Below are 22,654 nucleotides of genomic sequence, written 5' to 3' on the forward strand. Positions count from 1 at the left end.
AGTCCATTTCCAGACTCTCAACATGTCTGCCTGGTGCTCCTTCTGGCTCATCTATTTAGAGTTCTTAAGCTAGGGTGACCAGACATCCCAATTTTATAGGGGACAGTCCCCAGATTGAGGACACTATCCTTGGACCAAGTCTGTCCCCGGTTTTGTCCCTGGATTGGATTTGAACAGGTGCTGGGGCAATTTCAAAGACAGTCAGTGCAGAATTAAAAAAACATATTCTGAATTATACACCCCCACTCCGCCGCTCCTACTAGCTTAGGGGGGTGTATTTCTTTCCATTATCTGTGCCCCTTTCTGGTGATCATGTGCTGGTCGGAGCGGAGGGAATATATCTTCAGTTTTGGGTGCATGCCCATCTAGCTCCGCTCACATGTTCTTCTGCCTTGGCTCAAGTCCTGGGCAGCCGCCTGCCTGCTTATCTTCTTGCCTTCCCTGGTCGGAGTGATCTTCCTCCGCTCCCCACCCAGTAGTAGCCAGGGCCCGAAGAGTAAGACTTGACAGGCTGTGAGGCAGGCGGTGGCAGCGATGGGCAGAGAGTCGCTGATTGGCACCATTACTAGTAAAAAAAAAAATATGTCCCAGCATTTCATTTTAAAAATCTGGTCACCCCAAGGCCCTCACCTCCAAGGGGACCCCTGTTTTTAGTAGAGCTGCCAAACCTAGTGTAGCACCCTCCTAGATAAGTGCTAGGACTAGATAGATAGATCTAGTGTTGGCTATGAGAACTTTCTGGATCATAAGTGTGTAGCTATGCAGATGACAGCATGAATATGTATACAGCCCTGGCCAATTCCAGTGAGTTGGCCTTGAAGGCATGCTGGAAGACTGCATATATTCCCTGAGCACATGAGGCTCTGGGTCTTTTTCCTATTTAGCCTGGAGGGTTACCTGCCCTCCGGCGCAGTGCTGCCTTGTGCTTGCTATTCATGAGACCTCAGGTGGGCGACCTGAGGGCCTGGATGCTGAAGCTTCTGAGAGCTGACTGAGGGGCTTTCTGCTGAAGATCTAGACTGGATTTAGTGATGGAAAGTTTTGCTTGGAAGTTGGAAGGAGATAACCAGCTTTTCCAGGAAAATTTTGTGAGTACAGACTGCGGTGAGATCTTAGAGACTTTTTTGGCTGCTGCCACCCTTCTTGAGCAGGGGTCTCCAATTTTTCGAAACAAAGGGCCAGTTTACTGTCTTTCAGACTTAAAGGGGGCCGGACTGTGGCCATCAGGAGTACACAATCCCCCATCACTGGTGTCAATGGGAGGAATTGTGCTCCATATTTGGTGTCATTGGAAGGAATTGTGCCCCGTCATTGGGAGGAATTCTGCCCCATCATTTGTATCATTGGGCTCCACCATTGGTGTCATTGGGAGGAATTGTGTCCTTCATTGGTGCCTGATGTGGCCCTTTGCTTGCTTTTATCTGGCACTTAGGGTGTTATTTTATTCATTGGCACCAATGATACCAATGATGGGGCAGAATTCCTCCCAATGACGGGGCACAATTCCTTCCAATGACACCAAATATGGAGGACAATTCCTCCCATTGACACCAGTGATGGGGGATTGTGTACTCCTGATGGCCACAGTCCGGCCCCCTTAAAGTCTGAAAGACAGTAAACTGGCCCTTTGTTTCGAAAGTTTGGAGACCCCTGCTCAAGAAGGGTGGCAGCAGCCAAAAAAGTCTCTAAGATCTGTACTCACAAAATTTTCCTGGGAAAGCTGGTTACCTCCTTCCAATTTCCAAGCGAAACTTGCCAGCCTCAGTAAAACCAGGGACAGTATGTAAAAAATATGTGTTTTTTTTTACATCTGTCCCTGAAATGTCCCTTACTGACATCTTTTTGGTCTAAAAATCCTAATATAGACATTTATCAAAGCAGAAACATCCCTGATAGCAAGGATAACTTACCATACATTTGTGGCAGTGTTGAATTGTAAGTCTGTTAACTTGCTGCAAATTTTTACTGGCACGGCACTTGAAGCCCAAGTTCTAGTTGACACTTTTCTCATTTGTAGCAAATTTGTGTGGCAAGTCTCTAGCAAGAGCAAAGGTGCAGTGGTGAGTCTAAAGCAAGCGCTGTAAAAGTCTACAGCATAAAAAATTCAGCCACAGTGACCAGAACCAGAACTTGTAGTAGACTTCCAGAATATTTGCAAAGAATGTTGTTCTAGAGTCACGCAATGCGGACTTGCTTCAATTTTGCAACAAACTTGTGAAGCCTGGCAAATCTAGCAATAGTTAGTAAGTAATTTTCAAATTTGCAGCACAACTGCTTGCTATCTGGGATTGGAGTTAAGGCGTCACTTTATCTAACTGGGATAGCTTAGTTATAGGTGGAATCTGATGGCATGAATGTCTGTTCCTGTATTTTTTGAGGATCTAGTGGAGTTGCAAGTTCTGTCTGTCATAGTTCCTGGCTCTGTTCGTCCCCTACATTGAAGTTATGTGTTCTCCAGCCCATATTGAAGTATTTCCACTCCTCTTGTGATATTTAATGTACATTAAAGTATCTGAAAACCTCAAACAAGAAATGTGGACAAAACATATCCCTCGGTTGGCCTTGTACACACGACCATTTTCCTCGACAAAATCCATCAAGAAACTTGGTGGCAGAGCTTTTTTTTGCAGAGGAAAACCACTGTGTGTATGTTTTTAGTTGAGAAATATGTCGTGGTTCTCGAAGAGAAAAAAAGAGAACTTGCTCTCTTTTTTCTCATCGGGAGTCTCAATTTCCTTGTCGTGTTTCTCGTCGGGCTGATTTACAACGAGAAACACGTTCGTGTGTATGCTTAGAAAGACGGGAGCGCACCTTCGGTAAAAGTAGCGTTCGTAATGGAGATAGCATATTCGTCATGCTGTAACAGACTGAAAAGCGTGAATCATCTCTTACCAAACTTTTACTTAACACGCAGTAACATGATATTAGCAAAAGCAGCCCCAAGGGTTGTGCAAGTGGAATCAAACTTCCCCTTTATAGTGCCGTTGTACGTGTTGTACGTCACCGCGTTTGAGAACGACGAGATTTTGTCTTGACAGTGTGTACGCAAAAAAAGCTTGACAAGATTCTCGACAAGCCTGACAAGGAACTCGTCGAGGAAAACGATGTTTCTTTTACGACGAGTTTCTCAGTCGTGTGTACGAGGCCATAGTGTATAAAAATCACACCTTTTAATGTATTGGTAAAAATGCTACAGATCAGTAAACATAGTCAAAACATAGCCATGGATCGGAAGCCAATGCGTGTAATCCAGTGGTTCTCAACCTTCCAGTGCCGTGACCCCTTGATAAAATGTTCCAAGTTGTGGGGACCCCTAACAGTAAAATTATTTTTGTAGCGTGGGTTGTCAGCACCCTAGGCAAGACAAGTAATTTACACCCCCAAACCCACGGACATTTTGCAATCCCTTCCACTCATACAGTATTAAAATCCCTATGGTACATTTTAGGATGTACAACTCTTTCTCTTTGTTCTCCTTTCTTTCTCTTTTATCTCTCTTTATTCAAATTTCTTTTCTTTTTTCCCCCCATCCCTCTCCAGCCATCTTTCTTTTTCTTTTTCTCCCTATTTCTTTCTTTCATCCCGCTCTTTTCCTCTATATTTCATGTATTCTCTATTTTTATTACCTCTCTTGCTCCTTGGTGGGGGGGGGGGGATGGGATGAGTGGCAATGCTGATCAGTCAAAAAGGCTGGGAGAGCGGTGTGGGCTTCAGGAACAGCCCAGGATGTGGGGACCCCTGGCAAATCATCATTTGACCCCCGAGTGGGTCCCGACCCCCGGGTTGAGAACCACTGGTGTAATCAGACAAGATAGTAATCAGGAAATCAGAGATCAGTGTAGTTGGAAGGAATGGAAGCAGAGGAACAGGATCTGGAACCAGAAGGGATGTTATCCCGGCAAAGTATTTCACAGGAACACAGCAGAGACTCTCCAGATATGTGGACCAAGGTGAAGGCAGGAAAGGAATGAACAAGGCAGTTTAAATAGCCTGAAGGGGCTGGCTGTAGGTGGGATTGACGAGCAGGGAATTATCTGTCAGCTGAGCAGCCTAAGCAGAGAAGAGAGCTGCAGAGAGCCCAGCCCTGACAGTAACTTCAGCTCACCGCCCCCTTTTTTTGACAGCTCAGACAAGCTTTATAAATTCGGTACTTTCAATGGCTGTAGAGAAGAAGGGACTACAGAGAGACTGTTACAACATATGCAAGAGGATTTGTTTCATTCCTGTGTATCACCTAAGGCCAGTCACTTCACTGGGTATATGTAAGGTTTTACAACCACTTCAAAATTCAACGGGGGAATTCCTTATGTGCTCCACTTCAGTTGTGCAGATGTGAGATCTAAAGCTCAGAGATCTTACCTCTCTAGGGCAATCCACAGAAGTGGGAAGTCGTTGGGTGATTTACGTTTTCTCCATGTTAAAAAAAGCTGAAATATGACTTTTGAAAATATTCTTTAATGTGATATCTCCTGGCTGTTCAAAAGATTTGAAAAGCAAGTGTTCAAAACACGTTAGGTTTTCCACTTTAATCTAAAATGGATCTTTGCTTTATTCCCTCTATGCAGTACCATAAATGGGTCACCAAATAAAAATGAAATATTACAGACTGTGGTGCAGGTAAACAGAAGAAGGTAACAAAGGAGTGGCACACAGCAGTACATCAATCAGCCAGTTCAGCCCTGAGCCCTAGCAAGGCCACAACTGCAATCTAATTGTCAGGAACAGCAGGGAGCAGCTCAGCCATGTTATTACTCCGCAGACACCCAGAACGAAAACAATAATTGAAGTCCCCTTTTTTACATTGCATGGTGGAACCACTCAAGAAAAAAAAATCCTTATTTTCTAAAAAGTGACAGTTTTACAGCTGTTAAGAGTTTGGATGTTAGACCTAAGCAATGTCATATGGGTGGGGGTCATGTCCTCCTGTATACCCAGAATTGTAGGACAGTGGATTTCCGGGGACGGGAGTATTATTAGGTTGGGGGAGGCTGAGTCCTGAATGGGCAAAAGAATATCTTTATAATTTAACCACTTCAATACAGGCAGGGGCGGACTGACAACTCATGGGGCCAGTGGACAATAGGAGATTATGGGCCCCCCGGGCAATAGGAGATTACACAATATACACACACAGTATACATACACACAGAAAAGGTACTGGAGAGGCAGGGCAGCTATAATCTTGGGATTTTTTTTTAAAAACACAGATTTTTACATGTTGTCCCTGGTTTTACTAAGGCAGGCAACCCTGATGGGCCCTAGTGGCATGGGGCCCTCAGCAGTGCACGAGTGCCCAAATGGTCAGTCCGCCCCTGAATACAGGGCACTTTCACCCCCTTCCTGCCCTGGCCAATTTTCAAGTTTCAGCACTGCTGCACTTTGAATGACAATTGCGCGGTCATGTAACACTGTACCCAAACTAAATTTTTATAATTTTGTTCACACAAATAGAGATTTCTTTTGGTGGTATTTATTCACCACTGGGTTTTAATTTTAAAAAATAACTGAACTGAACTGAACAACGGAAATAAAAAACAAAACAAAAAAACATGCGTATTGTTTGTTTCTGTTAAAAAAAATTGCAAATAAATAATTGTTCTTCATAAATTGAGCCCAAAATTTAATCTGCGACATTTATTTGGTGAAAATAACCCAAATCGGTGTTTATTATTTAGTCTGTAGGAAAGTTATAGTCCACAAACTATGGTAAATATTTGAAACTTTGAGCAATCCTGATGTACTGACAGCCTTCCCCCATCTCATTTCTCGAGGCCCTAAAATGCCAGGACAGTAGAAATACCCCCCAAATTACCCCTTTTTTTGAAAATAGACAGTAGGATATATGGTGGTTTTGTTTTTTACATACTGCCTCCAGTGCAGTACAGCGTCATCATATAGTGGTGGTGATCAGGGACACTGAATGGTGACAGCTCAAAAAAAAATTATATATTTTTTTATAAAAAAAAATTGGATTTTATTTTTAACACTTTGATCAGAGCAATATAATGTTACCATAGAAGTATTACACAATGTGTTTGCTTATAGCAGTGCAGTACATTGTTATAAGCAAGAATTGAACTGAACTAGCATACTTTTACTAATAGGTGTCCCTTGTTCCCATCTCAAAAAGTTGTGAGGTATGATAATATAATAATAATAATAATAATAATGAGGGTAAAAAAACTCCCCGCTCCTTATTCTCACCTGAGCCTGATCCCGATCCAGCGATGTGCACAAGATCAGAAGCCCTCCTGGGTCTCTCCCTTCTCATTGGCTCCCGCTGCTGTCAATCACAGCCAGTGAGGAGGGTGCAGAGGGCGGAGCCACGCTCTGTGTGCAACATAGACACACAGAGGCGAATCAGGAGCAAGCATGCACGAGTGCCCCCAGAGAAAGTAGTTAGCTATGGGGGCATTCAGCAGGGGGAGAGGCCAGGAGCACCGTCGGGGGAACAGAGAAAAGGAGGATCAGGGCTGCTCTGTGCAAAACCATTGCACAGAGCAGGCAAGTATAACATGTTTGTTTAAAAAATTCTCTTTACAAACGATGTAACCACTTTGGCCCCCGGAAGAATTTACCCCTTTCCTGACCAGAGCACTTTTTTGCGTTATGGCACTGTGTCGTTTTAACTGACAATTGCGAAGTTGTGTGACGTTACACCCAAACAAAATGTATGTCCTTTTTTCCCACAAATAGAGCTTTCTTTTGGTGGTATTTGATCACTTCTGCGCTTTTTATATTTTGCGCTATAAACAAAAAAAGAGCGACAATTTGGGGAAAAAAAAGCTATATTTTAGTTTTTTTGTTATAATCAAAAAATATATAACAATTTTTTTCCCTCAGTTTAGGCCCATATGTATTCTTCTACATATTTTTGGTAAAATCGCAATAAGCATTATTGATTGGTTTGTTCAACAGTTATAGCGTCTACAAAATAGGGGATAGTTTTATGGCATTTTTATTAAAACATTTTTTTTACTAGTAATGGCGGCGATCTGTGATTTCTATCGTGACTGTGACATTATGGCGGACACTTTTGACAATATTTTGCGACCAAAATTTATACATTATACATTTATTATAAATTTATACATTATACATTTATACAGTGATCAAGTGCTATAAAAATTCAGGGGTTAAACACTAGGGGGCGATCAAGGGGTTAAATGTGTCCTAGGGAGTGCTTCTAACTCGGGGGATGGGCTACTTCCACTGACATGACAGCGATCATTGCTTCTGATGACAGGGAGCAGTAGATCTGTGTCACGATTGCGGGCCGCCGGCTAACATCGAGTTTGCCAAGCCCGCGGACACGGTCACGGAGAATGCAGCAGACGCACACGCAAGTTAAAGGGGAAGAACCTGTATGCCCATTTGCCTGCCCATGCCATTCTGCTGAGGTATATCGGCATGCAGCGATCGGCAACTAGTTAAATGAGTAGCTTAAGTTAATACACTATTTTGGCATGCTTAACTGTATTATTTTTAGTATTTTAGTGCTTTTCCTGTACCTGCCGCCTCAGGCACTGACCCATAAGCACCAATATGGTGAATATCTGTTTTCTTACCCCTGTCACTTTACTGCTCTACTATATGTGTAATCACGATTTTCTTTTTCATTGTTTCAGGCCATTTTATGTTTATTGAAGGCAACCTGCAGAATGGACACAGAAAGGCGTACATGAAAAGCTCGCCATATCGCAGCAGCAGCCGCCTGACCTGTCACTTCCACTTTTATTACTTGATTGAGGAAGACAACAGCCTGAGACTGGTGCTCAACGTTGATGAGGTAAGATTCCATTAAGCAGCTTTCATCGGCTCGCCCTCCTGCGCAGCTGGATTGAAGTGCTCTAGATGGGAGAAAACACTACAAGCCTTCTAGTGAGACAAATATTAAAGATGAAATTGAATCTGTTTATATGTTGCCTTCCCTCCACCACTTATCAACATGATAATGACATTTTGAAATAAAACCTTTCTGTTTTCATTGCATACCCTATTTTAGACCCAGCGATATCATCACTTTGTCTCTGTGCTTCTCTGTGCAGTGCAGGTAGGTCATGGCTGGTAGGAGGAGATGGCAGGGTGATGTACATAGCTTCCTGAATGCCTATTCAATCTTCTGCCCTTGTTGTTTTTAACTGTGGATAGTGGATTTACCAGTAAATACCTTATACAGCCCACTTCCTGTTTCTTGTTTGGTCATTAGCCTAGGCTTATGACATCATGCACAGCTCTCTCTCTCACTCTCCTGAGAATTTTCCAGGAAGGGAGGGGGTGAGTCATAAGAGGGCCATTGAGAGCTGCAGAGCTGGAGGTGTACGAAAGAGGAGTGCAAAGAAAGGCCCAAAAATGCACTGCCGGCGCTTAGTGTTGCAAAAACACCTTAAAGTGACTCAGTGTAAAGTGAGAATAAATACCATAAAAAAATATATAAATAAATCAATAAGAGAACACCGCAAAGTGCAAGTGGTGTTGTCTATAAAGCAGCTGTTTCAATAAAACGGATATAAAACCATTTAAAAGGATGTGTAAACAGGTATCTAAAAGACGTGAACTGAAGTTCAAATAGATAAACAGCGCTATTGAATTGTTGAAACAATCCAGAGAAATATATAAAAGCCAGTAGGTGCAGTTGGTGTAAGAGGTGATCAAATCAGAGGTCTATGTGCACCAAAAACAACTCAAAAAAGAAACACCTATATGTGTGGTTAAACGCACCCAACTGGGGTGTAAGCCTACCACAGTACAGTGAAACAACTCTGTAGTCTGTATGCAGGAACTGCTGCAGCAAGTGCTGGGCTGTGGTTGGTAGTAGGTAGAGCGCTCCACCTACTACCAACCACAGCCCAGCACTTGCTGCAGCAGTTCCTGCATAGCACGAGCGCGGCCCCTGGAGGTTATCAAACGGCAGTGACAGCGGTGAAACCTTTACTGTTTAATTGCTTGCTTAACAGTATTATATTGTACGGGCATTCACTTTAGGTTTAAACACTTGTCTTAGCCAGTTGCATATAGACAATATTGCACTATTTTTTTGTACTTATTTCTCTTTCATGCTGCTGTACTGAGACGTGGTCTGCCTTTCCAATACCTGGAGGATCAGATGGTGTAACTACAGAGTTGTTTCACTGTACTGTGGTAGGCTTACACCCCAGTTGGGTGCGTTTAACCACACATATAGGTGTTTCTTTTTTGAGTTGTTTTTGGTGCACATAGACCTCTGATTTGATCACCTCTTACACCAACTGCACCTACTGGCTTTTATATATTTCTCTGGATTGTTTCAACAATTCAATAGCGCTGTTTATCTATTTGAACTTCAGTTCACGTCTTTTAGATACCTGTTTACACAGAGCTGGAGGTGTGCCTTTGTGTAAATCCAGGAAGTGAATAGGCAGAAGCTTCAGCTGCCCACAGTTAAAATGGTTGCATCCAGACTTAGTGAGGGAGATTTCTGAAGCATATTTGGCAAGTACAGAATCACAGTATATATAAAATAATATAAAATAATATGCAAAGTGGCTGGAGGGAAGCTTCAGAATGGCAAAGATGCTTTTATTCCAAATTATGTGAGCAGACTGCAGTTCCTCTTTAAAGGGGTTGTAAAGGTACATGTTTTTTCACCTTAATGCATTCTATGCATTAGGGTGAAAAAACATCTGCGGATTAGAGGCCCCCGAACCCCCCCTTTACTTACCTGACCCCTCAAAAGTCCCGCGCTTCTCGGCAGCCATTGGCTCGCACTGCTGTCAATCACATCCAATGACGTGGCGCGCCAGGGGGCGGGGCCAAGAGATACAGTCGGCGGCTATGGTCGCCGGCTGTATCACGTGTTGAGTCCTTCCAGGGGGGAGCCGAGACAGCCGCTGAGGGACTCCAGAAAGCCAGGTTCGGGGCCACTTTGTGCAAAACGAGCTGTACAGTGAAGATAAGTATAACATGTTTGTTATTTAAAAAAAAAATACTTTAGTGATCCTTTAACCACTTAACGCCCACCGCACGACTATTTACGTCCGCAAAATGGCACAGACAGGCAGATGGGCGTATATATACGTCCTTGCCTTTGCGCGGGTCGGGGGTCCGATCGGGACCCCCTCCGCTGCGTGCGGCGGGCGGATTCCCTCGGGGAGCGATCCGGGACGACGGCGCGGCTATTCGTTTATAGCCGATTCGTCGCGATCGCTCCCCGGAGCTGAAGAACGGGGAGAGCCGTATGTAAACACGGCTTCCCCGTGCTTCACTGTGGCGGCGCATCGATCGTGTCATCCCCTTTATAGGGAGACACAATCGATGACATCAGACCTACAGCCCCACCCCCCTACTGTTGTAAACACACACTAGGTGAACACTAACTCCTACAGCGCCACCTGTGGTTAACTCCCAAACTGCAACTGTCATTTTCACAATAAAGAATGCAATTTAAATGCATTTTTTGCTGTGAAAATGACAATGGTCCCAAAAATGTGTCAAAATTGTCCGAAGTGTCCGCCATAATGTCTCAGTGACGAAAAAAATCGCTGATCGCCGCCATTAGTAGTAAAAAAAAAAAAATGAATAAAAATGCAATAAAAATATCCCCTATTTTGTAAACGCTATAAATTTTGCGCAACCCATTTGATAAACGCTTATTGCGATTTTTTTTACCAAAAATAGGTAGAAGAATACGTATCGGCCTAAACTGAGGAAAAAAATATTTTTATATATGTGTTTGGGGGATATTTATTACAGCAAAAAGTAAAAAATATTGAATTTTTTTCAAAATTGTTGCTCTATTTTTGTTTATAGCGCAAAAAATAAAAACCGCAGAGGTGATCAAATACCACCAAAAGAAAGCTCTATTTGTGGGGAAAAAAGGACGCCAATTTTGTTTGGGAGCCACGTCGCACGACCGCGCAATTGTCTGTTAAAGCGACGCAGTGCCGAATCGCAAAACCTGGCCTGGGCATTTAGCTGCCTAAAGGTGGTTAAGGTGAAAAAACATCCAACAATTAGCGGCCCCCCAGCCCCCCCCATTTACTTACCTGAGCCCTCGAAAGTCCCGCATCATGAAAGCACTGGCTTCTTGGCTCATTCATTGGATGATTGATAGCAGCGTAGTCATTGGCTCCCGCTGCTGTCAATCAAATCAATCGCGCGACACACCGGGGGAGGGGGGCCGAGTAATACAGTCGGCGGCTATAGCTGCCGACTGTATCACGGGAGTGCACCCGCAAGCTAACCCCCTTGGGAGAGAGCTTCCCAGAAGGGGGTTAGCTCTTGCGGGGAGGAGCCGAGACAGCCACGGAGGGACCCCAGAAGACAAGGATCGGAGCCACTCTGTGCAAAACGAACTGCACAGTGGAGGTAAGTATGATATGTTTTTTTTTTTTAAAGAACTTTTACAACCCCTTTAAGTTCCGCTTTAAAAACTTTAAAAACTGTTTATGTAGCAAGGTAAATGTTAGTGGATAAGGTGAATCTTTTGAACTTTTGAATAATCAATCATGTCCTGGTAAATATCTTTTATTTATTTTTTTGTTTTGTTTCTCTCACACATGATTGGGTATTCAGACTGAACGCAGCTTCACCGTATTCACTTATATCGACTGCTAGGTGAACAGCCTCTACTTCTTTAATAAATCAATCCCATGGCTTTAGGCAATTCATCATTGTTTGCCAAAAAATTAAACATCTGTTTTGGGGGGGACTGAAGCTTTACCATTAAAAAAAACGGAGCCTCATTGACATGAATCAGGGTAAAGTAGACTCAATATTGAGCATCTGTTGTAAAACTAACTCCCCGGCTCTTCTATAATTTGTTTGACTCCCCACTCCAATACACTTTCATTACTGCACTCATCACTTTGTTTCTCAAATGCTGATTGTTTACTGACACAGTGTTTCAGTCTTAATGAACACGGCTTGATTGCGCCCTTGTTTAAGTCCTCAGGTTTAATTTACTCTGAGAAGAGAGTTTGTACAAATGTGAAATGTTCATATTTAACAGCTTTGTCTATCGATCTGTTTTACTTATTGCACACTGTGAAACATAAATAACTCAGTCCAAGGCTGAGTGGTTGATGTCGTAATGGTGTACATGTGTTTATTGGGTTTTAGTATATTTTCCATACATCATTCCCTTTTCTTCACAGGGAGAAGTCGTGCTGTTTGAGAAAAATGTGTCTACAAATAATCAATGGATGGAAGAAAAAATTATTCTCCCAGAAAATTCAAAGGACGTTCAGGTAAACAGCTAAAGGGATAGAACGGCAGAATATGCAGAGAATAAAGGTCAAGTGTGGGCAATTAAAAACTTCAGCCCCGGAGGATTTGGTTGCCAAATGACCGGGCCACTTTTTGTGATTCGGCACTGCGTCGCTTTAACTGACAATTGCACGGTCGTGCGATATGGCTCCCAAACAAAGTTGATGTCCTTTTTTCCCTACAAATAGAGCTTTATTTTGGTGGTATTTGATCACCCCTGGGGGGGGGGGGGTTACAACCACTTTAATATTATAGCATAAATTTAATCCATCTCCTATGGAGGTGCCCCAAACTACACCTATATTGGAGGGGGGGTGGTGGACACCCTAAACAGAGTATTTCAAGTGTCGCTTCATTAAGACCCCAAATCATGTTTGCCTATTCTATTAGATGAGTTTGAATGGAGAAATCATACTAGAAAGGCTATTACTAGGACCTTATTTCTAGCTCATAAAATGATAATGATGTATTGGAAATCAGAGACTCCTCCTACGGTTAAAGAGTGGGTGGTTACTGTGGGACCCATGGTTAGATGTGCATGGGCTTGCCCCAGGGGATCTGACTATGGGTAGGCTTCTGGGCCTTAATGAGGGCTGATTATACAGTTTAGACTCAATATGGGCATAGTGTTGAGAAAGTTATGTATTTTCTTTGTCAGTTTTATTATATTTATGTTGCTTGCTTTTTGATGTATACATTCTGTAGTCACTGTCGGCACGAATCTAGTTTATTTACTCACCCTTGTAGCCAGTTGTACTCACCCTATGGTCCATGCCAATGGACCTTAATTTGTATAGTAAAAGTTTATGGGGAACTGTGTCAAATGCTTCTGCATAATCCAGACACACCACGTCTACTGGCCTTCCTTTATCTAGCTGGCAGCTCACCTCCTCATTGAAGGTTAATAGATTGGTTTGGCAAGATAGATTCTTCATAAATCCATGCTGAATACTGCTAATGATACTGTTTTCAATACTAAAATATTGTATATAGTTCCTTATCGTCCCCTTTAAGCTTGCATACTATTGATGTTAGGCTAACTGGTCTGTAATTCCCAGGGATGTATTTTGACCCTTTTTTAAATAATGGTGCTACATTGGCTTTACTCCAATTAGCTGATACCATTCCAGTCAGTAGACTGTCAGTAAAAATTAGGAACAATGATCTACCAATATCTTGACTGAGCTCCCTAACTTCCCTCGGGTGCAAGCCATCTGGTCCCGGTGATTTATTAATGTTACGTTTCCCAAGTCTATTTCTAATTCTGTCCTCTGTTAGCCATGAGGGTGCTTCCTGTGATGTGTCATAAGAACAAACACTGCAATTTTGGTTACTGAAGCTCCCTGATTTCCTCGTGAAGACTGAGGAGAAGAATAAATGCAATACCTTCGCCATCTCCCTATCCTTTGTAACCAGATGTTCTTCCTCATTCTTTATGGGGCCAATATGGTCTGTTCTCCCTTATTTACTGTTTGTGTACTTAAATAATTTTTTGGGATTATTTTTGCTCTCCTCTATGCGTCTTTCGTGTTCTATCTGAGCCGCCCTAATTGCACACTTACATATCTTGTTTCATTCTTTGTAAAGTCTAAATGCTGATGATGATCCCTCAGCCTTGTATTTTTTTAAGGCCTTTTCCTTTGCTTTTATATGCATTTTTACATTAGAGTTAAGCCATCCAGGACTTTTGTTCGCCCTTTTAAATTTATTTCCCTACGGGATGCACTGGCTAATGCCCTTATTTAATATGCTCTTAAAGCAAACCCATCTCTCCTCCATGTTCTTTGTTTCTAAGATTTTATCCCAATATATATCTTCTAGCAAGGTTTGTAGTTTAGGGAAGCTTGCTCTTTTGAAATTCAATGTCTTTGTGTTCCCCTTGTGTTTCCTATTTGTGTGATTTGTACTAAAGCCAATTGACCTGTGATCGATGTTTCCTAAATTGCCCCGTATTTCCACATCCGTTATCAGGTCTGTATTGTTGGTAATCAGTAGATTTAGTAACACCTTGTTTCTAATTGGTGTCTAGCATCTGATCTATGAAATTGTCCTGCAATTTAGGAACTGGCAGGCCTTAGACGAATGCGTGGTTCCCCTTCCGCCCAGTTTATGTCTGGATAATTAAAATCCCCCATTGTGATAACACTCCCCATCCTTTCTGCTAATCCAAATTGTGATAGGAGGTCAGTCTTCCCCCTCCTCCCTCAGGTTAGGGGCCTATAGCATACTCCCAGTATTATTTTCCCCTTAGCTTCATCCCTTTGGGGCTCTACCCATAAGGATTCCACCTCCTCCCTAGCTCTCTTATTGATGACAGCTCTCACATTCACTTGTACATTATTCTTGATATATAGGCATACCCCTCTCCCCTTTATACCCTCTCTATCCCTGTGATACATTTGAATGGTTGCCAGCCAATCATGAGAGCTGTTGAACCAGGTCTATGAAATTCCCACAAAATCGAAATCGTCCTAGTTTAACATTATCTCTAGTTCATCCATCTTGTCCACCAGGCTCTTGGCATTGGTGAACATGCCATGTAGTTTAGACCGGTCGCATACCATCCTCTTATTGGCTGTTCCGAGATTGCAAATAGGACTTGCTACTATACTTACCTTGGGTTTATGTGCTTTAGTCAACCTACCACTAATGCCCCTAAAACAACCCTCTGGAATATGTCCATTGCTTACTATCTCTACATCTGGACCGTAACCCAGTCGCCTTCCTTAGATCCCACAGCAGTCAGTCATGTAATCAAATTCATATGATCTTTGCAGACCAGGAGAGTCAGGCCGCGTACACACCATCACTTTATGTGATGAAAAAAAATGACATTTTTAATGACCGTGTGTGGGGGAAAATGTTGTTTTATGTCTTGTGAAAAACAACAAAAAAAAATTGAAGCATGCTTCAATTTTTTGTGTCGTTTTTCAAAACGTTGTTTTTTGTTTCAAAAAAATTGACCGTGTGTAGCAAAAAACGACGTTTAAAACAACGTTTTTAAACCCTCGCATGCCCAGAAGCTAGTTATGAAGCTAGCTTCAATGGAAAAAAGTGGTGAACGTAACCTCACTTTGCTAGAGCATTGTGAAAAAACGATGGTGTGTAGGCAACGTCGTTTTTGAAAATTGAAAATTCAAAAACGTCGTTTTTTACTTCACAGAAAATGTCGTTTTTTTCCATCACATAATGTTTGGGCAGAGTTTGGGCAGGGCCTCTCATTGGATGTTTTTTGTCTTCAGAAGAAATCACATTATCAATGTCCCATTATATAGTTACTTGATGACGTGCTGAGGATGCATTAAACAGAGGTTTCTGTAGACAAGGTATATCAGGAGGAATATGATAAACTTTTCTGAATTTAGGGGAAAGAAGGTTGGCAGAAAAGTGAGGGGATTGTGTTAGCTTTGTGCCTTCTCTATGTACTGCTCTATGTTTCAGAATCTCTTCCCAATTTTACATATATAACTATCACCATGTGTTGTGGCAATGCACTTGGTAACACGCATATTACCGCAATTCAGAAGTGTAAATGGGCTCTTAAGAAACCTGTAGTGGGAGAACATGAAACCTGCTATAGCTGGCCTTCTTCTCCTTTAGCAATAAAGCTTGATGAAGGATTTAGCCCTTCCACATTTACATACACTTTAAGTTTTTTGTTACTGTTATGGACATAAATTAATAATATTGTTTAAAATATTTATTATCTAATCTACAGCTCGCTTTTGAAGGCACAGTAAAAACCATAAATGGACTTGTATCTCTGGGTAGATTTCAGCTGACTGGCTGTGAAACATCATCTGACTTGCCCAGCCTTGACAATGGATCATGTGCCACCATGGAATCAACATGTGACTTCAAACAAGACTGTGAGGATTGGAGCGATGAGGATCCCATTATTTGCAGTAAGTTAACGCTTGAGGACATTTATAAAACAGTAAATGTGATTTTCACCAGTCACTGGCGGTGAATCCATCAATGTAATACACATGCACCTGGAAGAGTCACTGCTTTATAAATACGCCCCTTGGAGAATTTAAAGATTAGAAAGAACTTAGAGATAATATAAAGAGATGCAATTTATTTTCTAGTCTAAACATTTCAGAAAGATGTATTTATTTTAATGACACTTCTAGGATTGTCAAAGTCCATGTGATCCCACTTGATGCCTCAGCTCCCTCTAACCAAACTGACATCATCTGTGCTTTTGGTAGTGGTCAGGGCAGCTCCATGTGATCTGCATAGACTGTCTATACAGACAACCTGAGGCTTCCTCAGCCATTGCCAGAAAAGGTGACATCAGGGCCGGGGAGCAGGAGAAGTGACTATGAGCTCTTAGCCTTGGGAGGTGAACTGAAGAATAGAGTTTCTGTTTCCAGCACATCATAAAAACAAAAAAATTTAAAAGAGAGGTTGCCACAACTATTGCCGTAGTTTTGTTGTGAGTAGATTTAGATAGCTTTCTAATCTCAATATCCCAGATAGCAAGCAATAATTGTGCTGCAAGTTCGAAAATTACTTGCTAAGAGATTGCTAGACTTGCCAGGCTTCACAAGTTTGTTGTACAATTGCAGCATGTCCACATTGCATGACTCCAGATCAACTTTCTTTGCAAACATTCTGCAAGTCCGCCGCAAGCTCTGGTTCAGTTATATTGTGCAATAGTCATCCCACCACAGAGGTCACTGTAGCTGAATTTTCATGCTGTTGACTTGCAGAGCTCTTGCTGTAGACCTTCCACTGCAACTTTGCTCTTGTTAGGGACTTGCCACGCAATATTGCTACAAATTGGAAAAGTGTCAACTAGAACTTGTGCTTCAAGTGCTCTGCAAGTGTACAACTTTCTAGTGAAAATGTGCAGCAAGTTAACAGACTTAAAATTCAACACTGCCACAATATTTGTGGCAAGTTATTCTTGCTATCTGGGATAGAGACAGGGCTTGTTTAAAGTGGTTGTAAATCCTTAGATCTATCCAGTAAAGTGACTGACCTTGAGTGATACACAGAGATTAAACAAATTCTCCTACATACGTTGTAGCTGTTTATCTGCAGCCCTCTCTTCTCAAGAGTCCTTAAAAGTGCAGAATTTAGACAGCATCTCTGAGCTCCAGAAGGCAGGGGGCTAGGACCTGATGTCACACACTGCTCAGCATAGAGCAGGGAGATGAGTGTAATCTGAGACCTGAGTGAAAAGAATGGACAGCCCATCCCCGCTACAAAGTCTCAAAGGGAAACATGCACAGCTAAAGGCTGTCAAGCACCTTCCATATGCTGGAGGGGGGGCAGGGTCATACCCCGGGATCCCTTGGTGTGGAGTGCCCCTCCAAAATCCATGCCAGACTCTTCAGGTCTGATGTGGATTTAAGGGGTGGACCCGCGCAAAAAAAACAAGAAAAAAAATGTTGTCCCCCCCCTCCCCCAATGCCAGATACTTATTCAAGTATGCCGTTTTTGTGGTGAGGAAAGAGGTGGTGGGGTAAGCACCTTTTGCCCATGTTGATGAGGACAAGGGTCTCTTACCCATGATACTGGCCCAGTGGTTGTGGGAGTCTGTGGCAGGGGGCTTACTGGTATCTGTAAGTCCTGTTTAAAAATAAAGTCCTTTATGAAACAAGAAAAAAAAAAAACTATGTGCCACAATGTAAATCCAATATCAACCACGTTATTCAGCAATGCAGGCTCTCATCAATCACAATAATCTGACTTGCCAAAAGAAATTCCCCACTGACATATCCAATCCTGTGGCAAGGGGCAGCTAAATGTAAACAAAAGGGAGGGGTATCTCAAATTTAGACATGATTAGATATGCAGGGGAATGGCTGCAGGCGTGTCACTCCTTTTCCTGGCCCACCTAGCTGCATGCGCAGATAAGGATCTAGTATGGATTTTTTTTTGTTTGGGTTTTTTATTGCATGGGCTTTCCTCTTAAAATCCATACCAGACACAAATGATCTGCTATGGAATTTGGAGTTATCCTATGCCATTTTTTTGTCTTGAGTAGGGTACACCTTGACATCCATACCAAACCTTCATTAAGGATAAGGGTCTGCTATGTATTTTTAAGGAGAAACCCCATAACATTTTTATTTTTATTTTTATTTTTTTATGTGGAGTCCCCCATTAACATTTATACTGGACCCTTATCTAACATAACGTTCTGGTATAGACAAAGAGAATCCCCAGCCACATTGTTTACAAACAGAAGTAGGTGTCAGGGAGCTGTCATTTACCAGCATTTTATACTGCATTTTACAGATGCACCACTTCACAGGCAGGTTAGATGTATCCCCAGACATTTTTATTAAAATAAATTTGCATTTTTTTTCTCAGAAAATGATGTTTATTGAATAATATGGTAAAAATACATGGTTACATACATTTCGACAATCTGTCTTAATCCGTCCTCATGTAACAGCACACAAAGAAAAAACCTTACCAAACATTTAGCATGCTACACTCTCCTCAAATTAAACCAACAAATTCCACAATAGTACAGGTAAAGAATAACAGCGAACTCTCACACCCCATAACCCGCTCCAGTGTGAACAAAGAATCAATCCCCTGGACCCCCCTTCCTCCCCCCTGCACAGGGCACCGTTGTTCTGGCCAAGTACCCTTAGTGTAAGCTTTCTATATGAGCAGCCTGTCCAGTACCAGCTCTAGTGGGGCCAACCCCGGGGTATTTAACCAGGGGGCCCATAACGACTCAAACCGTCCCTGCCTCTTCCTATGCTGATAAATAAACAATATAGAAAAAGCCGCGCTTTTTCTATATTGTTTATTATCTTTGTTTATCACACGTTAGCTGCTGCCTATAGACTTTGTTGTGGTAGCGCGTTTTTTTTGCTTTCCATTATGCTGATAAATATATTTCTCTGCCCGGAGAGTGAATTGCATCTGAGCTATCCATTCCCCTAGCCTAGGGGGATCCACATCTTTCCAATGGGTAAGAATAAGTTTGCGGGCCTGGAAGAGGGCCCTCCCAATGGCTGTTTTTGGGTTGTCCTCAAACGGCAGATCATCTATAATCCCCAAAATACACGCTTTGGGGGTTTGTGGTACCTGGATCATAAACATATCATTCAGAGTTTTGAGACCCCCAGCCCAGTATAGGTGCAGCTTGGGGCACCGCCACATCAGGTGGATGAGGTCTTCACGATCCCTGGCACATCTAGGGCATGCATCATCATCCACCAGACCCATTCTGTGCAATCTGGCTGGTGTAAAATGAACCCGCAGGACAATATACAGTTGTGACAAACGTTGTGCTACATTAAGCGAGGAACCCTTAATAGCTAGCAATGCCTCTTCCCATTGTTCCTCCTCGAAAATGCCCACATCACCTTCCCATGAGGTCACCACCCTAGAGGGGATGCCCGGCAGAAATGCCGATAGCAGCATAGCGTAGGCACTTGAGATAAAGCCCCTAAAACCAGTTATCCCAGTCATAAAGTGGAAAATCGGAGCCGGGGACAAAATCCAAGGGTTGTTTCCAGCCTGGGCCCTAATGGCATGACTCAACTGCAGATAGAAAAAGTGCATTGCCTAAGGCAACTTAAACTTCTCCCGGAGCTCCGCAAAAGATAGCAGACGGCCCCCGGAGAATATATGAACCAAGTGTGTGACCCCATACCTCCTCCAGCACTCGCCACATGTCAAAGATAACAGCTCCTCATAGTAGCGATTGTTCCAAATTGGGCTGTGTCCCGTAAAACCCTCTATGTTCTGTAGCTGTCGTGTTTTATTCCAGACCTTCTGCATTAATGCATACATTGGGAAGAGTTTATTTGACTTGGCGCAGTGTAAAGATTCGAGCCCGGTCACCATGTTATCTATTCCCGCCATGTGCTTCACTATGTACACCACCGGGTCACCCAGTCCCCTACTCATGGCTCGGGCAATATGTTGTAATTGAGCTGCAAGGTAGTACAACCAGGGATTTGGGAGAGCAAGCCCTCCCGCCTCCTTTGGCTGTTGAAGCTGTTCTAGTTTACTCCTGGGAGGCTTATTAAGCCACAGGAAAGTGCGAAATAGGGAATTGATAATCCTGAAAACTCTGAGGGGGACAACCATGGGAGTGTTGTGTAAAATATACAATAACTGCGGCATAAACACCATCTTTGTGAGGTTTACCCTGCCTACTAGGGACATTTTCAGAAATTTGCATTTTTAATGTTTTACTTTATGCATTAAATCACTGCTCCTTGCCAAACAGAAATTTAAAAAAATGTTTTAGTTTTTTGCCAATCATTTACCAATCCCATGCTTATTAGCCTAGACTATGGGCACTACTGATTTCTAAGATTTGGCTCCCATTAACTTTAATATGATTCGGCCCCTGAACTTTAGTAATGTTCGGCGAACCGAACCCAGGTATGTTCGTTTCATTACTACACTATAATGCCTTACTAGGGTTTGGCTGGATCGATATGATTTTCAAATTGATACATGCCTTAGGTTATAGTGACCCTACAACAAGGACAGGTAGGGGTTATCTGTCTGAAAATAGTGAAAGGACAAGGGTGAAGGTAGGGCAGTTGCAATGTAAATGGAAAATGTAGTGCTAAAAAGTTGAGTAAGTAATATTCAAATAATCAAATGTTGCTATACATATGAAGATAGGTCACAAAGTTTGAAAAACATAACATATATAAATATAACTCATATATGGAAGATTATGGGAAATGTCCAAATAAAAGAACCAATCCATGTAATGAACACATATAGCCAGATTCAGGTAGATGTGCCTAACTTTAGGTGGGCGTAGCGCATCTCATATACGCTACGCCGCCGTAAGTTAGAGAGGCAAGTACAGTATTCACAAAGAACTTGCGTCCTAAGTTACGGTGGCGTAGTGTAAATGGGCCGGTGTAAGCATGCGTAATTCAAAGTAGGCTGTAGTGGGCGTGGTGTATGGTAATGTATCATGACCCCACGTAAATGACTCGCCTAACGAACGGCGCATGCGCCGTCTGTGGACGTATCCCAGTGCGCATGCTCAAAATCACGTTGCAAATAGTCAATGCTTTTGACATGAACGTAACCTACGCCCAGCCCCATTCTGAATCGGCTTACGCAAACGACGTGAAATTCGACGGCTGTCCCGACGACCATACTTAACATTGGCTGCGCCATCTTTTTGGTGGTTTATCTTTACGCCTGAAAAACGCCTTGCGTAAACAGCGTAGCTTACTGCGATGGGCGTACGTACGTTCGTGAATAGGCGTATCTTGCTCATTTACATATTCTCGGCGTAAATCGACGTACACGCCCCTAGCGGCCAGCGTAAATATCTAGCTAAGATACAAGGAGACTTACGCCGGTCGCATCTTAGCAACAGACAAGCGTATCTCAGTTTGAGCATACGCTTAAAGATACGACGGCGCGGATTCGGACTTACGACGGCGTATCTACTGATACGTCGTCATAAGTCTTTGTGAATCTGCCTAATAAAGTCCAGTATAAAATAGTTGTTGCTCAGAAGTGAAGCACAGTGATATAGTGAACACGTGGAAACATTGAGGTGTTGTATCCTTAAGCAAAATAATGGGGTATGTACTCTTACCAGAGATGGTGGACTCGAATGTCGATGACAACGAGTCAATAGAGCAGAGAGAGACAAGATTGGCAGTCTTCCACAACGTTCATGGGAACCTTGGCGTTTCCAGGAGTAGCTTGCAGGGGTCTTGTAGGTGACCGTAAGGTTGAGAAACTAAGTTGAAACAGTCGGGTGGAAGGGCCAAAAAAAAAATAACTCTCATCGAGGAAGATGTAAAGAGAAAAAAGAAGGGCTCCACATGGTATAGATAAAAAAAGGATAGGTTTTATTGAATAAAAAACAATTGGCATCCGTAGTAATAAAAATTTGTGATCACAAAAGTAAAAAGGAGCCATATGAGGAGCAACAAGCCAAGTCTAGGGCAGTTGCACTACCATCAAATGTTTACCAGGAGAGTAGAACTGTGGAGGGAGGAGTCTATTGTTGCTAGCTGTTTAGAGTCTATTGTTGCTGGGGGTGCTCCTTTGTTGCTGGCTACAGGGGATCTATTTAACTTCCTGTGATTTACAAATTACATACAAATTACTTAGCACCACAAATTGATAATTGCTTCTGTATCCATTATTGAGAGGTGGGTAGGGGGGTGAAACCAAGGAATAATGCTCGGAGGTGGGTAGGGGGTGGACACAAGTGGTAACTTGGAAGGAGGGAGTTCCTGCACCTATTCTCTGAGAAAAAGAGCCCTGCACGCACACATCATGTTTTGATTTAGCAGCATGGTAAAACTTACTGGGACTTATTATGCAATAATTATTTTCTCATTATGCTTAATTACATTTTTAATCAGCGTTATCTGTTAATTCAAAATAGAACCTTATTATATCCCCCTAGCTTCCTAACACATGGTGC

The 22,654-nt window shown here is 42.5% G+C and overlaps 1 protein-coding gene across 1 annotated transcript in view; it reads left to right on the plus strand.

The window, feature by feature from the left end:
* The window catches only part of MALRD1 (MAM and LDL receptor class A domain containing 1), a 529,217-nt gene that overhangs the window by 103,580 nt on the left and 402,983 nt on the right, over positions 1–22,654 (plus strand). The window contains exons 7-9 of the mRNA XM_040352491.1: positions 7,629–7,789; positions 12,135–12,227; positions 15,965–16,151. Coding sequence (XP_040208425.1) covers positions 7,629–7,789; positions 12,135–12,227; positions 15,965–16,151 — 441 coding nt within the window. The remainder of the gene's footprint in view (positions 1–7,628; positions 7,790–12,134; positions 12,228–15,964; positions 16,152–22,654) is intronic.

The sequence above is a fragment of the Rana temporaria genome, chromosome 5, assembly GCF_905171775.1.
Source record: "Rana temporaria chromosome 5, aRanTem1.1, whole genome shotgun sequence".
NCBI lineage: Eukaryota > Metazoa > Chordata > Amphibia > Anura > Ranidae > Rana > Rana temporaria.